General features: G+C 41.2%; 1 protein-coding gene across 2 annotated transcripts in view; it reads left to right on the forward strand.

Annotated features, from left to right (window-relative positions):
* The window catches only part of OXR1 (oxidation resistance 1), a 420,839-nt gene that overhangs the window by 196,882 nt on the left and 205,548 nt on the right, over positions 1-18,409 (forward strand). For both annotated transcript variants that reach the window (XM_053715278.1, XM_053715279.1), the window contains exons 6-7: positions 4,673-4,857; positions 13,892-14,661. In XM_053715278.1, the coding sequence (XP_053571253.1) occupies positions 4,673-4,857; positions 13,892-14,661 (955 nt within the window). The remainder of the gene's footprint in view (positions 1-4,672; positions 4,858-13,891; positions 14,662-18,409) is intronic.

Consider the following 18,409-nt stretch of genomic DNA (forward strand, 5'->3'; position numbering starts at 1 on the left):
AGAGTCCCATCGTTCAAGATGGAGACTATACAAACAATTTTACCAATGATCCAGGAGGGTCAATATATGACCACCGTGGACCTGAAGGATGCGTATCTTCACATTCCTATCCACAAGGACCATCATCAGTTTCTAAGGTTCGCCTTTCTGGACGAACACTATCAGTTTGTGGCCCTTCCTTTCGGGTTGGCCACAGCTCCCAGAATCTTCACAAAGGTGCTAGGGTCCCTTCTAGCGGTTCTCAGGCCGCAGGGCATAGCAGTGGCGCCCTATCTGGACGATATTTTGATTTAGGCGTCAACTTATCATCTGACCTGTCACTAGATCATCTGTCCCAGGGAATGTGCTTCCGCAGGCCAGCATGGGTAATAGTGATGACGGACGCCAGCCTCTTGGGCAGGGGTGCAGTCTGGAATTCCCTGAAGGCTCAGGGTGTTTGGACTCAGGAGGAGTCTCTCCTACCAATCAATATTCTGGAACTGAGAGCAATATTCAACACGCTTCAAGCGTGGCCTCAGTTGGCTTTGGCCAAATTCATAAGATTCCAGTTGGACAATATAATGACTGTAGCATATATCAATCATCAAGAGGGAACAAGGAGTTCTCTAGCGATGATAGAGGTTTCAAAGATAATCCGATGGGCGGAGGCTCACTCTTGCCATCTATCAGCAATCTATATCCCAGGAGTAGAGAATTGGGAAGCAGATTTTCTAAGTCGTCAGACTTTTCATCCGGGGGGGTGGGAGCTCCATCCGGAGGTGTTTGCATCATTGATTCATCAATGGGGCGCACCGGAATTGGATCTGATGGCATCTCGTCAGACAGTGATGTGCAGTCACTAGAGGCAGGTGAGGCAGTGCTTCACCTCTCATATGGGCAAAAAAATATATTTTTTTTTATTGGCTTTAAAAAAATAAAATAAAAAAAAATTGCAATTTTCTTTTTTCCCCAGCATTTTTTTTTCACAGCTACATGTTGTGCAATGGAGAGGCACAAGCAGGTCTGCCCACCATTACACAACATGCTGCGCCACTTACTGGATGAAAGTGGTTAAGCTCATTGCATGTCCCATAATTGCTTATTTGAGGCAGTCCTATTTGGGCTGACCCAATATAGTGAGAGGCATTAGTCAGTGGAACTTAGGGTTGGGGCTGGATGTTAAATCATATATATAAATCTCTCTCTAACCCTCTGTGTTTGATTGTGTCTCTCTCTCTTTCTCTAACCCTCTGTGTGTGATTGTGTGTGTCTCTCTCTCTCTCTTTCTCTCTCTAACCCTCTTTGTGTGATTGTCTCTCACTCTTTCTCTCTCTCTCTCTAACCCTCTGTGTAAGATTGTGTCTCTCTTTCTTTCTCTCACTCTCTAACCCTCTGTGTATGATTGTGTCTCTCTCTCTCTAACCCTCTGTGTGTGATTGTGTCTCTCTCTTTCTCTCACTCTCTAACCCTCTGTGTATGATTGTCTGTCTCTCTCTCTTTCTTTCTCTCTTTCTCTCTCTCTCTCTCTATCTCTCTCTCTCTCTCTAACCCTCTGTGTATGATTGTGTCTCTCTCTCTTTTTCTCTCTCTCTCTAACCCTTTGTGTGTGATTGTGTCTCTCTCTCTTTCTCTCTCTCTCTCTCTCTCTAACCCTCTGTGTGTGATTGTGTCTCTCTCCCTTTCTCTCTCTCTCTCTCTCTCTCTCTCTCCCTCCCTTTCTCTCTAACCCTCTGTGTGTGATTGTGTCTGTCTCCCTTTCTCTCTCTCTAACCCTCTGTGTATGTGTTTCTGTCTACCTTTTATTTATTTAATTAATGAATTGGTAGTGCCATCTGATGGTGTGGCTTTATTTAAAGGGGTGGGTTCAAGCGCCCCACCATCTTTAAATTTCACCAGCCGCCACTGGATCAAGACATTTTTCTATTTACTGAATAATGAAAGAATCTATAATCATAATTTGCAGCATTAAAGTAAAAAGTATGTTTTAAACATATTTTAATGGGCATGGATTTCTAGATCTCATAATCAGAGCAAGCATTTTGTTATCTGGCAAGTGTTTCTGTTACAATCCTTTAGACTAAAATCAGATGTTTACTAAGTTGACCAGTTTTCCAAGACACCATTTAAAGGGACATGTAACCCATATGTTTTCTTTCATGATTTAGAAAGAGCATGCAATTTTAAATAACTTTCCAATTTACATCTAATATCTAATTGTCTTCATTCTTTTGATATCCTTTGTTGAAAATCATATCTAAATATGCTCAGTAGCTGCTGATTGGTGGCTGCACATAGATACCTCATGTGATTGGCTCACCCATGTGCATTGCTATTGCTTCAACAAAGGATATTTAAAGAATGAAGGCGTATACTAGCCACTGCCTCACCAGCCTCTGACGTCACTGTCGTCAGAATGCCAAACTTCCTCGTTATGGGTCCAGGTCAAGGGATCCCCAAGCTGTACTGATAGATGCTCTAGCAGTACCTTGGTCGTTCCACCTGGCTTATGTGTTTCCACCATTTCCTCTCCTGCCTCGTGTGATTGCAAGAATCAAACAGGAGAGAGCTTTGGTAATCCTAATAGCGCCTGCATGGCCACGCAGGACTTGGTATGCGGATCTAGTGGACATGTCCTCTCTGCCACCGTGGAAACTTCCGCTGAGACAGGACCTTCTCATTCAATGTCCGTTCCAACATCCAAATCTAAATTCTCTGCAGCTGACTGCCTGGAGATTGAACGCTTGATCTTATCTAAGCGGGGATTCTCTGAGTCGGTCATTGATACTTTGATTCAGGCTCGCAAGCCTGTCACTAGAAAGATTTACCATAAGATATGGCGTAAATATCTTTATTGGGGCGAATCGAAGGGCTACTCATGGAGTAGGGTTAGGATTCCTAGGATTTTGTCCTTTCTCCAAGAAGGATTGGAGAAGGGATTATCAGCTAGTTCCATGAAGGGACTAATTTCTGCCTTGTCAATTCTACTACACAAGCGTCTGGCGGATGTCCCAGACGTTCAGTCTTTTTGTCAGGCTTTAATCAGAATCAAGCCTGTATTTAAACCTATTGCTCCGCCATGGAGTTTGAATTTAGTTCTCAATGTTCTTCAAGGGGTTCAGTTTGAACCCATGCATTCCATAGATATTAAGCTTTTATCTTGGAAAGTTTTCTTTTTAGTTGCTATCTCTTCTGCTTGAAGAGTTTCTGAGCTTTCTGCGTTACAATGTGATTCGCCTTATCTTATATTCCATTCTGATAAGGTGGTTTTGTGTACTAAACCTGGATTCCTTCCTAAGTTTGTTTCAAATAAGAATATTAATCAGGAAATTGTTGTTCCTTCCTTGTGTCCTAAACCTTCTTCTAAGAAGGAGCGTCTGTTACATAACTTGGATGTGGTTCGGGCCTTGAAATTTTACTTACAAGCGACCCAAGGATTTCCGTCAAACATCTTCTTTATTTGTTGTTTTTTCTGGAAGACATAGGGGTCAAAAAGCTACGGCTACCTCTCTTTCTTTTTGGCTGAAAAGCATCATCCGCCTGGCATACTAGACTGCTGGACAGCAGCCTCCTGAAAAGGTTACGGCTCATTCTACTAGAGCTGTTGCTTCCACATGGGCTTTTAAAAACGATGCTTCTGTTGAACAGATTTGTAAGGCTGCGACTTGGTCATAACTTCATACTTTTTTTAAATTTTACAAATTTGATACTTGCCTTCCGTTTAGGTATCTGTCTTGTCCCTCCCGTTCATCCGTGTCCTGTTGCTTTGGTATTGTATCCCACAAGTAAGGATGAATCCGTGGACTCGTCGTATCTAGTCGAAGAAAAGGAAATTTATGCTTACCTGATAAATTGATTTCTTCTACGATACGACGAGTCCACGGCCCTCCCTGTCATTTTAGACAGATTATATTTTTGTTTTTCAAAACTTCAGTCACCTCTGTACCTTTTTAGCTTTTCTTTTCTCTTCCTATACCTTCGGTCGAATGACTGAGGGTGGAGAGAAGGGAGGAGCTATATATACAGCTCTGCTGTGGTGCTCTTTGCCACTTCCTGTTAGCAGGAGGATAATATCCCACAAGTAAGGATGAATCCGTAGACTCGTCGTATCGTAGAAGAAATCAATTTATCAGGTAAGCATAAATTTCCTTTTTGCTGGATACTGGTGTTTCTGTGGCATAGTAATATTGTCTAATTTCTGCTGCACATACTACTTAGACACATACTACTTAGGGGTAGATTACGAGCGGAGCGCAATTTTGTTCTTACCCGAGCACGATATTTGCACTCCACTCAGTAATACCAACATATGTAAATGTGTGCTAGTATTACAAGTGCGGCGCAATGCGAACGCGACCACCAGATTGCTCTTCCATAGGCTTCAATAGGAGCCTCACTTTAAAGCCGATAAATACACCTAACCACCTAATTGCGCTAAGTGACCCGCGAGCTTGCGGGAAGCATTACCCAGCCACTTGCAATGGCTGATTATTTGCCCCTTTACAGGCACACGTTAAGACAGCGCTCCTTGTTCATTCAGCTAACCACCCAACGTATAATAATAGTACATAACTGTACAGTTTTTGTTGTTTTTTGCTGTGCATGACATGCTCTTTCATTTGAATGCTTAAATGGGGCTATAAGGTGCAGTTAATAAATATTTACATTTTTCATTTTATCTATTTTTCTATGTTAGGGAACCGTGAGTGGTGTGCTCCTTGTGACTCCAAATAACATAATGTTTGATCCCCATAAAACTGATCCTCTTGTTCAAGAAAATGGTTGTGAAGAATATGGCATTATGTGTCCAATGGAAGAGGTGACCTCAGGAGCTATGTACAAAGACATAGTTAACCGCAAGCTAAAGGACTCTATTCCTGTGTAAGATCTTTTTAGAAGTTATATAACTTATATTGTAGCTTGGGATGGATGAATTATAATGGTTTTGAGAACAAATATATATAGAGTATATGGTTAAAGAATGTATGTAGTGTTTTGGATCTCTGTAGTTCTCATGAAACTACTGGCAACCCAAAAGAGTGAAGAATACCAAAGCTATTGTTTCTTTGTTGTGCTTCAATGTTTCTTTTCTTTCTTATGTTCTGTTAAAACTGTGTGTCTTCTGATTTATAGTAGAATATCAGTGGACCATAGCAGTCTCTAACTAGTTTTGGAACTACAAAAAGTACTCAATCACTATAGAAAACCTAAACCATAGTGCTATTTCTTTCCTATGATATGGTGATTCCATAAACTACTAGTGGGAATATCACTCCTGGCCAGCAGGAGGAGGCAAAGAGCACCACATCAAAGTTGTTAAGTTTCACTCCCCTACCCATAATACCCAGCCATTCTCTTTGCCTTTGTCAATGGAGGAGGTGAAGTTTTGGTGTCTGAAGAAAATTGGATTTCCATCTAAAGGGGAGGCTAGTCCACGGCTTCATTCATTACTTGTGGGAAGTGTCGGAAGATTCTGAGTAGTCTCTTATAAAGGGTAGTACTCTTCGGAATGGGACTGGAGTTTTAAGTAATCCTGTCAGCCTCTCAGTGAGAGCTTGGGTGAAAGTTAGAGTCCGGAGATGCAGGGAGAGTCTTACTGCTAAACCATCCCGACTCATTTTAACAGCTCCATAAGCAATCAGCGCTGACAAGTTTCGCTGCCTGCTTTCTACATTCAAGTCCATGTCAGAAGCGATGCTACTACAATGTCACACTTGAGAGGCCGTGTTCCTGTTCCAGGGCATAGATTCTGGTAAGATTATTTTCATTGTTTATACACATAATGTTAATGCAGAAGGCAGGGTCACAGTGTGATACCTCTATCTTTATAGAATCAAGGGTTAATATTCCTGGTAGGGGGAGGGGTTTGTACATAATATTGTTTATTTTGTCATTGCTGTAATATGTGTGAGATGAGACTCTGGCAATGGGTGGACTTTTAGTTTTATTTCTGGGAGTATTTGTGCGGCCAATTTGGCGCATTTTTCTCCCTAGTGCAGGGGCGATCCTGCAAGGCATTTCTTCTGACCGGGTGTGGCCTATTTGACTTCCTCTGCTTGACCGGCTGTGGCCCGGGTCATAGGAGGTCGTGAGTGCCCCAGCCACTGGAGGTTATAAAGGTTCCATTAGTCTGTATTAAAGGCGCAAGCTATGGAGGACTCTGACGCATTAGATGGTACTCCCGCTTTAACAAAGTCTCATACCTGTGTTTATTGCGAGTAGGTTCTGATAGATCCGCCTGCTCAACTATGTTCCACATGCCTTGATAAGGTGACAACATCTAGAAAGATTAGGATGTCTAGTACTACTGAGCCGTCCACCTCTGAGGGTTTCCAGTCCCGTGAGGTGTGTTTCCTACATTCATCTCCGATTACACATGCAGCGCCCCAGGGCACAACCATTTCTCCTACTGGAGAGATCCGTTGGCCACCAGACTTTGCGGATCAACTGCAAACGGCGGTGTCTAAGGTGATTAGTGCCTTACCACGTTCTGCTAAACACAAGTGTAAGGTTAAATATGGCGATCCGACCCAGGGGTCATGTACTCTAATGGATATTTCAGAAGGATTATCTGCTGACGAGGAGTACTCCGACTCTTTGGAGGATGTTCCTTCCAGGTCAGAGTCTGTCATCTAAAGCTTCGACTGCGGAGGAGCCTGACTTTAGGTTTAGGATAGAAAATTTGTGCTTTTTGCTGAAGCAAGTGCTTGCTACTCTCGAGGTTCCTGAACTAAAACTACCGGAGGAAGCTTCGATTCCTAAGCTTGATAAAGTATATGAGGACAGGGTGGTGTCTCAGACCTTCCCGGTTCCTGTTGAGATAGCTAACATTATTAAGAATGAATGGGAGAGATTAGGTTCTTCCCTTTCCCCTTCTTCTTTTAAGAAGCTGTTCCCCGTCCCGGACTCTCAGCTCGAGCTATGGGGGACTGTCCCTAAGGTGCTATCTCTACGCTCGCGAAGCGGACGACGATTCCTCTTGAGGATAGTTCGTTGTTTAAGAAGCCCATTGATGAAAAGTACTATTCAAACCTTTTCATGGTCCCAAAGAAGGGCACGTTCCACCCCATTCTAGATCTAAAATGTTTAAACAAGTTTCTGGCTGTTCCATCATTCAAAATGGAAAACGATCATATCTATTCTGCCCCTAGTTCAAGAGGGGCAGTTCATGACGACTATAGACTTGAAGGATGCCTCCCCTCATGTGCCAATCTACAGGGATCACTTCAGGTTCCTGAGATTTGCATTTGTGGACCAACAGTTTGTGGCCCTTCCCTTTGGTCTGGTAACGGCCCCGAGAGTCTTTACGAAGGTTCTGGGGGTGCTACTTGTAGTAGCTAGAACCAGAAGCATTGCTGTGGCGCCCTATCTGGACGACATCCTAGTCCAGACCCTGTCGTTCAGTCTCGCAGAGGATCACTCGAGGACCCTTCTTCTTTTGCTCCAATCTCATGGTTAGAAGATAAACTCGGGAAAGAGCTCCCTGATTCCCAGCAACAGGGTGGAGTTCCTGGGAACGATAATAGATTCTATATCCATGAGGATATTTCTCACAGATCAGCGACGCAGGAAGATTGCGTCCACCTGTCTTGCCCTTCAGTCCTCCTCCAGTCCCTCTGTGGCTCAGAGTATGGAGGTGATTGGGCTCATGGTGTCCAACATCATGTCATTCCATTCGCCAGGTTCCATCCAAGACCTTTTCAGTTGTGCATGTTGAGACAGTGAAACGGCGATCATATAGACCTATCCCAACAGATTTTTCTGGAAGATCGGACGAGGGACTCCCTCTCTTGGTGGATCCGTCCGGAACAACTGTCCCAAGGAACATCCTTCCGGAGACCGTCCTGGAAGATTGTGACCACGGACGCGAGTCTGGCAGGATGGGGTGCTGTTTGGGGTGGCTCAGGGAAAGTGGTCTTGAGAGTAGTTTCTCCTCCCAATCAGTATTCTGGAACTTCGAACAATCTACAATGCTCTGAAGGCATGGCCTCCTCTGGGGTCGTTCAGCTTCATCAGCTTCCAGACAGACATTACCTCGGTGGCTGACATCAACTATCAGGGGGGGGGGGCGAGAAGCTCCCTAGCAATGAGGGAGGTGTTTCGGATATTGGAATGGGCAGAGTCCCACAACTGTTCGCTCTCAGCAATCCACATTCCGGGTGTGGACAACTGGGAAGCGGCTTTTCTCAGCAGGCAATCCTTCCGGGGAATGGTCTGTGAATTTGTCACAGATGGGGGACGCCAGAGATAGATCTCATGGCGTCCAGACTTAATTGCAAGCTACCCAGATACTGGTTGCGGTCCAGGGATCCCCAGGCAGAGCTGATAGATGCCTTAGCAGTGCCTTGGGGGTTCAACCTAGTTTACATTTTTCCACCGTTGCCACTTCTACCTCGTGTGTAGTGGCCCGCATCAAGTAGGAGAAAACTTCGGCTATTCTGATTGCTCCGCGGAGGACGTGGTTTGCGGATCTTGTGGGGATGTCATCTTCTCCTCCATGGAGGTTACCCCGTCGCAGGGATCTGTTGGTACAGGGTCCATTTCAACATCAAAATCTAGATTCTCTGAGGCTGACTGGAGATTGAACGCTTAGTCTTGCCCATGAGAGGGTTTTCTGAGAGAGTGATTGATACACTCGTTCAGGCCAGGAAGCCGGCCACTTGTTGCATCTATCATAAGGTGTGGAGTACTTACTTGTCCTGGTGTGAGAAACATGGATATCCTTGGCACAAGGTTAAGGTATCCAGGATTCTGTACTTTCTCCAGGATGGACTGGAGAAGGGGCTTGCCGCCAGTTCCTTGAAGGGACAGATTTCGGCATTCTCTGTTTTGTTGCACAAGAGACTTGCTGAGCTTCTGTATATTCAGTCTCTTGTTCTGGCCCTGTCTAGAATCAGGCATGTTTTTAGACAGTCCGCTCCTCCTTGGAGCTTGAACTTGGTTCTGAGGGTGTTGCAGAGGGTTCCGTTTAAACCTATGCACTCTATTGACATTAAGATTCTCTCCTGGAATGTTATATTTCTGTTGGCTATTGCATTGGCTCTCAGAGTCTCTGAACTGGCGGCCTTGCAATTTGAGCCTCCTTATTTGGTCTTTCACGCTGATAAGACTGTTCTTCGCACTGCTTTGGGATTTCTTTACAAGGTTGTGTCTAACCGTAACGTTAATCAGGAAATAGTAGTTCCTTCTTTGTGTCTTAACCCCTCTTCTCCTAAGTAGAAGTTACTTCATAATTTGGACATGCTTCGAGCCTTGAAGTTTTATCTTCAGGCTACAAAGGATTTCAGACAATCTACATCTCTTTTTGTGGTGTATGCAGGGAAGCGCAAGGAGCAAAAGCCTCTTCAACTTCTTTGTCCTTTTGGTTGAGGAGCCTGATTCGCTTAGCCTATGAGACAGCGGGACATAAGCCTCCTCAGAGGATCATGGCTCATTCGACTAGAGCTGGGGCTTCGTCTTGGGCCTTCAAGAATGATGCCTCTATGGAGCAGATTTGAAAGGCGGCTACCTGGTCCTCCTTACATACCTTTACAACATTTTACAAATTTGACGTTTTTGCTTCGGCGGAAGCAGTTTTTGGGAGAAAGGTTTTACAGGCTGTGGTGCCCTCAGATTAGGGTCCGCCTTCTTTTTGCCCTTTCGTTTCATTCAGTGTCCTCTAGAACTTGGGTATTTGTTCCCACTAGTAATGAATGAAGCCGTGGACTCTCCTCCCCTTTAGATGGAAAACATAAATTATGCTTACCTGATAATTTTATTTACTTTGTGGGGGGGGGGGGGGGGAGAGTCCATGGCTCCAGTGGGCGGACCTAAATTTAGTTTTTGTTCTTATGGCACCATTTATACCCTGATATTTCTCCTACTGTTCCTTGTTCCCTCGGCAGAATGACTGAGGGATGAGGGAAGTGGGAGAAGTATTTAAGCCTTTGGCTGGGGTGTCTTTGTCTCCTCCTGCTGGCCAGGTTCTTAATTCCCACAAGTAATGAATGAAGCCGTGGACTCTACTCCCCACGATGTAAATAAAATTATCGGGTAAGCATAATTTATGTTTATGTTTTTCAAGCAAGATTTTTGGGTATAGCTGTAGTCCACATCAATCTCTGCAGTTGAGTAGTGGTGACTTTTTAGCAGTTAGGAACTTGTGAGGTGGCCCTACTTTGTTTTCCTAACGTATTGCTGCCCAAGCATACAAAGCCAGAGTAGGTTTACTCTGTTCTTTCTTTTATCTACCTATCTCTGTAAGGAGTATGTGTTCTTTCATGCCTTGTGAGCTGTCTCCTTGCTGGATAGCTAGACTGCAGGTAAGTGCTTTTTTGTCTTCTAGGTTCTGAAGACTTAGCACTTAGTGGATCATGTATTTAAAAATATTGGGAAATTGTAATCTTTTACACAGGATTTATTGGGCAATGTGCAGGTGCAACGTATGGGACTAAAGGTTGATTTTCCCTTATCTGGAGAAATATTTCTCTGAGGCTCCTTTTTATTTTTAACACTCTGAAGGTTTCTAAGTGTTTATTTGAGACTTTGGGCTTAAACTTAGGCCGGGTGCCGCTTATAGTTTAAACTGCAATATCAGGTTATTGGCGGCAGTGTGTTTAGGAGACTTTGCATTTAGAAGGGGCCATTTCTAACTGGCAACGGCTTGCACTGTTTACGGCTTCTTGGTAGTAGTAGGAGTAATATTGGAATGCACACTTTTACATAACTGTGCAGTTCCGGTTTTGCCGATCATGTGACCTCTCTTTTCAGGCATTGGAACGGAGCGGCGTCTCTGTGAATCCCTGCAGTTTGTCGGCTTGTGTGCAGTTGCATTTAGAGTCTCCTAGAAGCGGTAGGCACCTCAGTTCTGTTTTAGTTCGATTTTGTCTGTTGTTCATTATAATGCTTAATCTTAAAATTGGACTGTCTTAAAGCAACAGTAGTTTTTCTTTTTCACAAATAAAATTTTTCCTTTTAGGTTCAAATTTTTAAGATGGACATGGATGATGAAAATGTTGTTTTTAATAACGGTTTATTATGTCTATAGGCACACATTGTTTCTCCTTTGCAATTTTGTTCTACATGTTTAGCTAGAACACTAGAATCTAAAGAAAAGTTATTGCCCTATGAGCCTGTCTCTCAGGATGATGCTGTTCAGGCAATGCCACAGCTTTCTCCTCAAACGTCCCAAGCCTTAATGGCGTCTCATACAGTGCTCTGCAGTTCCTCTCAGCCTCCTGAGGAGTTTATTTGCCTGCATATCTTGCTGCTCAGGTATCTTCTGTGGTATCTGCGAAATTATCTGCTTTTCCTATGCTAATAGGAAAATTATTATTAGATTCAGATAGTAAGGTTTCTGTTCCAACCTCTGCTACTCAGGTTGCCCTCCCTCATAAGTCTGATGAGGAGGATACGTCGGTAGCCTCTGAGGGTGAAATCTCAGATTCGAATAGTATAATTTCTTCATCTGATGCTGAAGTAGTATCCTTCAGATTTAAGCTTGAGCACCTTTGTGTATTGTTAAAGGAGGTTTTGGCTACTTTTGACAATGCCGATACTCCTGTCGTCAACCCTAAGAAATCTAGTAAACGCAATAAATACTTTCACTGTGGAAGGGTTTCCTGTTCCAGACTGTGCAACGGAGATTATTCCACAGGAATGGGAGAAGCCAAGAATTCCTTTTTCCCCGTCTCCTGTCTTTAAAAAGATGTTTCCTGTCGCTGACTTCATTAAAGATTCATGGCGCACGGTGTCTAAAGTAGAAGGGGCCATTTCTACTCTGGCTAAGAGAACTACTATTCCTATAGAGGACAGCTGCTCTTTTAAGGATCCAATGGACAATAAGCTGGAGACTTATTTGAAGAAGATGTATGTTCATCAAGGTCTTCAATGGCAACCTGCAGTTTTTTTAATGCCACTGTTTCAAGTGCGGCATCTTATTGGAACAACGCCTTGTCTGATTAACTTCAGGTAGAGAATCCTTTGGAGGAGATCAAAGACAGGATTAAGGCTTTCAAGCTAGTCAAATCCTTTATTTCTGATGCTACCATGCAAGTTATTAAACTGGGAGCAAAGATATTTGGCTTTGCTGTGCTAGCTCGCAGGGCGTTGTGACTGAAATGTTGGTCAGCTTCTGGCGCTTCCTTACAAAGGTAAGACCTTGTTTGAACCTTGTCTGGCAGAAATAATTTCTGACATTACTGGTGGGAATGGGTCTTTTCTATCACAAGACAAGAAGAATAGATCTAAAGGACGTCAAAGTAATTTCCGTTCCTTTCGTAACTTCAAAGGAAAGTCTTCCTCTCCCTTTTCCAAGCAGGAACAGTCCAAGTCTTCTTGGAAATCCAATCAGTCTTGGAATAAGGGGAAGCAATCTAAGAAACCCGCAGCTGAGTCTAAATCAGCATGAAGGGTTTGCCCCCCGATCCTGGATCAGATCAAGTGGGGGGCAGACTTTCTCTGTTTTATCAAGCATGGATATGAGATGTCCCTGATCCCTTGGCTGTGGACATTGTATCTCAGGGTTACAAATTAGAATTCAAGACTTTTCCTCCCAGAGGCAGGTTCCACCTCTCAAGATTATCTGCAGACCTGATAAAAGGAGAGGCATTCTTGAATTGCATTTGGGACCTTTCTTCCCCGGGGAGTGATAGTTCTCTCTCTCACTCTCTCACTCTCTCTCTCTCTCTCTCTCTCCACTTAGAAGGGTGTTGCAAGATGAAATGTTAATGAGTGGACTAGATCGTTGTCTGGAGTGAGGAATGGAAGAAATTTGCAAGTGTTCTACAGATTAAAATGGCTGGATTTGGTGAGATTAGATATAGGGGAGATAAAGTAGAGTGCAAAGTCAAGTTTACCACATTAACAATTAAAAGTCCCCTTTAAAGGTTTTAAATAGAAGATAAGGCAAGCTGTTATCTGGAGAGTTTGCCAGATATTAAAACCACTCAGTAGTAATAGATCAACATGCATGTTATCTAAAACTTCTTCTACCGTGAAGTGGTATTTTGAAGCAATTCTATAGCTCCTGCTTGAAGTGATTTCCAGATTCCACAAGCAGTATAAATTGTTTTTCTTTCCTTTTTGAAATGGACAACGTATAATTTGTAAGAAGTTGTAAATGTTAAGCTTATCTACGTATATTTTATCACTACTTGATAACAAGGTGCATCCCACCAAGACATTGTGCATTATGCTTTATCATTTGTCATTTAGCGACAATGTAGAAAAACTGAATGTAGTATTGTTCCTCCATTTACTGGATCAGTGGCTACAAAGGCTCGAGATGCGCCAATAAATATAGATTGTATAAGATTAGGAGAGCTGGCAGAGTGGTTGAAATATTGAGTGGCTATAGTTTTAGCACTAAATAGTGAAGGTTTCATGTCTCCATGGGATTTCCTTAAAAGACCATTTAAACAGCTTGTTCCATTCTACCTATTCTTTAGAGGCCAAAAAGCAAATTCTGAACACTAGATTTTCTTTGGAAATGTAAAAAAACAAAAAACCTTATAGCACGTCCAGGTAATTTTTATTATTTTTGCAAATAAATGTTAGAGTTTTTTTTTTTTTTGTCTAGGGAGTTTGGACAAGCACAAAAAAGCCAGATGTGTTTATAAGGATAAAAAGGATGTGAAATGTTACATTGTTTGTATGAATTATAGAACATATGACCAAAAACAAAAAGAGGTTGCCATATTAAGGTCACGATTGCATTGTTTGCATTTTATATTTAATTAGCAAGTTTTAGATTAAATTTTAAATGTTTTTTTGATATTTGTATTTGTACAATAACTGGATTGAACGATTTGGAATGAGAAAATGTAATATTGGGCTGGTATGACTAGAGCTTTTAGAGAATTGCTTTTCTTTTGTTAATTCCGATAAACTGACACTTTGTCATTTTGTAATTTTTAAATCTATTTTTCTTTAACAGAGATGTAGAACAACTTTGTATTAGAGATTTCTGCCATTTAAAGAAAATGTCACAGGGTAATACAAATGAAATAGAGGGAAAAATTTGGGATACAGGAAACGACAGTGCCAGCACAGCCCCACGGAGCACAGAAGAGTCACTTTCTGAAGATGTGTTTACTGAATCTGAGCTTTCTCCAATTCGGGAAGAATTTCATTCTTCAGATGAACTAAGGCAGGATAAGTCATCAGGGGCCTCGTCAGAGTCCGTTCAAACTATTAACCAGACTGTTGTAGAATGTCCTTCAGCAAACATTTCAGACTCTGTTAATGATGCAGGTGATGTCGAAACAAAACATGAACAATCTGGTAATGACAGTGGTATTGCTAGTAATGCCAACGATATGGAAACTTCCTTAAAGTCGGATGAAGACTTAGATAAACAACTTACAGAATCTACTGCAATATTATCAAATGTCAGTGAGGACAGCAAAGAAAGGGACAGTTCGCAATTACACACTGGAGAAGATGAGAGAACGTCGAACAGTGACCAAATCAGGGACCAAAAACTTTGCACAGAAGAGGCTACCATGAGTAGCCACATAAATGATACAAACCAGGAAGATCTTTTAAAGAAGTTCTCAGGAGATTCAGAAAATGAAGCGGAGGAGCTGCGCAAACTGTGGAAAACACTAACTATGCAACAAGCCAAACAGCAGAGGGAAACCATGCAACATGAGACACAGAAAGAAGCAATGCAGAAACTGTCAGCCACAGAAACAAATACTGAAGGTACAGTACATGAATTTTATTCTCTCTCTCTTCCTTCTCTCTAGGAATTTACTCTCTCTCTTCCTTCTCTCTAGGAATTATGCTAGCTGCATGTTTTTCTCATTGTAATAATCATCTAGATAGTCAGTTATTGATGTATTTTATCCCTGCCTTAAAATAACTACAATTTTCTACTAATTAAAGAGACATAAACACCAGCATTTAACTAAAAAAAACAATTTATTTGTTATCAACTTTGTTCTATATGGCAGCAGTATTGGCAACAATGTATAACATTGTTACAAACGTTGCAAACACTGCTGCCATATAGTGTTGAATGCATGTGCACAGGTATGGTATCATGGAAACGAGCGAAGAATACAAAGAGCACAAAGTAACTATGATAGAAGTAAACTAGATTTTTTTTTTTTTTTTTTTTTACAATCTCAATGTGAACTATGATAGTTTCATTTGCACTTCCATGTCCTTTTAATATATAATGCTGCCGTGTATGTAAGCCTTTAAATCTGATCACTTTTGTTTCCTACCATATAACTAGTTAACTATTGGCTGTTTGCAGTTAACTGTTTTCCCTCTAATTCACATTTTAATTTTAAGTCTACCTTTTGGTACAAACTGCTTTTTGATGCACGAATAATATTGTAATGTACATGTTCTAGTACTAGACATACAACATTTGACGAACATATTTCTATGCTATCTGCTTCTTGGAAAAATGTTTTGTATCTTCATTTGAGATGTTGGTTAATTCTTACTTTGTAGCACTATGTTGTAATGACACAATTCTGAATACTATATACTTCCATATTTTAGATCTTAAAGGGAAATGAAACCAAAAATCTTTTTTTCATTATTTAGGTATTACATACAATTTTAAATTTTTTTTTTAAAAAACTTTCCAGTTCACTTCTATTATCAAATTTGCTTCATTTTTTGGTATCATTTGTTGAAGGAGCAGTAATGCACTACTGGTTTCTAACTGAACACAATCAGTGTATATGTGTGTGTGTGTATGTATGTATGCGTGTGTATATAAATAAATAAATATATATATATATATATATATATATATATATATATATATATATATATATATATATATATATATATATATATATATATATATTATACACACACACACACACAGCCACCAATCGGCAGCTAGAACCTATGTTCTTTGCACTCCTGAGCTTACCTAGATAAACTTTTCAGCAAAGGATAACAAGAGAAGGAATCAAATTATATAACATAAGTAAATTGGAAAGTTGTTTAAAATTGTAGTCATGCAGTAGTGCATGCTTCATTTTGAAGTATGTGAGGCTAGCATATGCAGGAGGCCTACCACCATGCTGGCAGCTAATTACAGGTAAATGCACTTTTAATTGACTTTATCTGCAGTGCACTTTATATAAATATATGTATGTGTGTGTGTGTTACGGGTAAAGTAAGATATCCAGGAAAAATGGGCATTACCCAAGCAGCTGTGGGTAAAGCCCGAAATACTGTTATTCCCCATCTACACTATTTCTTTTGCCGATCCTCTGGCCCAAGTGAACCCCCCAGGGGGGAGGCAAAAAAGATAGTGAAGATGGGGGAATTACAGTGTATGCTATATATGTTTGATGTAGTGACTCTGCACTCTGAGGGGATTTATGATCTTACATCGGGCCTTACCCACACCCGCTTGTGTAATGTCTGTTTTACCCGGGTAATCCTAGGACTTTACCCATAACATTTTTGTAATGATTCTGCAAGTGAATTTTTTTTTTTACCTCTTCCGATTGCTCAAAAGTACTAATTCTCTACTAATCCTTTATTTTTGATGCTGTACTTAAAGGGGCACTTAACACCTGTCGTCTAATAATCTCTAAACCTTCTTTCTTTCATGTAATTAACAAGAGTCCATGAGCTAGTGACGTATGGGATATACATTCCTACCAGGAGGGGCAAAGTTTCCCAAACCTTAAAATGCCTATAAATACACCCCTCACCACACCCACAAATCAGTTTTACAAACTTTGCCTCCAAGGGAGGTGGTGAAGTAAGTTTGTGCTAGATTCTACGTTGATATGCGCTCCGCAGCAAGTTGGAGCCCGGTTTTCCTCTCAGCGTGCAGTGAATGTCAGAGGGATGTGAAGAGAGTATTGCCTATTGAATGCAGTGATCTCCTTCTACGGGGTCTATTTCATAAGGTTCTCTGTTATCGGTCGTAGAGATTCATCTCTTACCTCCCTTTTCAGATCGACGATATACTCTTATATTTACCATTACCTCTACTGATTCTCGTTTCAGTACTGGTTTGGCTTTCTACAAACATGTAGATGAGTGTCCTGGGGTAAGTAAGTCTTATTTTCTGTGACACTCTAAGCTATGGTTGGGCACTTTATTTATAAAGTTCTAAATATATGTATTCAAACATTTATTTGCCTTGACTCAGAATGTTCAACTTTCCTTATTTTCAGACAGTCAGTTTCATATTTGGGATTATGCATTGAATTATCATATTTTTTCTTACCTCAAAAATTTGACTTTTTTCCCTGTGGGCTGTTAGGCTCGCGGGGGCTGAAAATGCTTCATTTTATTGCGTCATTCTTGGCGCGGACTTTTTTGGCGCAAAAAATTCTTTTCCGTTTCCGGCGTCATACGTGTCGCCGGAAGTTACGTCATTTTTTGACGTTATTTTGCGCCAAAAATGTCGGCGTTCCGGATGTGGCGTCATTTTTGGCGCCAAAAGCATTTAGGCGCCAAATAATGTGGGCGTCTTATTTGGCGCTAAAAAATATGGGCGTCGCTTTTGTCTCCACATTATTTCAGTCTCATTTTTCATTGCTTCTGGTTGCTAGAAGCTTGATATTTGGCATTCTTTCCCATTCCTGAAACTGTCTTATAAGGAATTTGATCTATTTTGCTTTATATGTTGTTTTTTCTCTTACATATTGCAAGATGTCTCACGTTGCATCTGAGCCAGAAGATACTACAGGAAAATCACTGCCTGCTGGATCTACCAAAGCTAAGTGTATCTGCTGTAAATTTTTGGTAGCTATTCCTCCAGCTGTTGTTTGTAATAATTGTCATGACAAACTTGTTAAAGCAGATAATATTTCCTTTAGTAATGTACCATTGCCTGTTGCAGTTCCCTCAACATCTAAGGTGCAGAATGTTCCTGATAACATAAGAGATTTTGTTTCTGAATCCATAAAGAAGGCTTTGTCTGTTATTTCTCCTTCTAGTAAACGTAAAAAGTCTTTTAAATCTTCTCTCTCTACAGATGAATTTTTAAATGAACACCATCATTCTGATTCTTTGGACTCTTCTGGTTCAGAGGATTCTATCTCAGAGATTGATGCTGATAAATCTTCATATTTATTTAAGATGGAATTTATTCGCTCTTTACTTAAAGAAGTACTAATTGCTTTAGAAATAGAGGATTCTAGTCCTCTTGATACTAATTCTATACGTTTGGATAAGGTTTTTAAAGCTCCTGCGGTTATTCCAGGAGTTTTTCCTGTTCCTAATGCTATTTCTGCAGTGATTTCCAAAGAATGGGATAAATTGGGTAATTCATTTACTCCTTCTAAACGTTTTAAGCAATTATATCCTGTTCCGCCTGACAGGTTAGAATTTTGGGACAAAATCCCTAAAGGTGATGGGGCTATTTCTACCCTTGCTAAACGTACTACCATTCCTACGTCAGATGGTACCTCGTTTAAGGATCCTTTAGATAGAAAAATTGAATCCTTTCTAAGAA

Source organism: Bombina bombina, chromosome 5 (genome assembly GCF_027579735.1).
Source record: "Bombina bombina isolate aBomBom1 chromosome 5, aBomBom1.pri, whole genome shotgun sequence".
Classification (NCBI taxonomy): domain Eukaryota; kingdom Metazoa; phylum Chordata; class Amphibia; order Anura; family Bombinatoridae; genus Bombina; species Bombina bombina.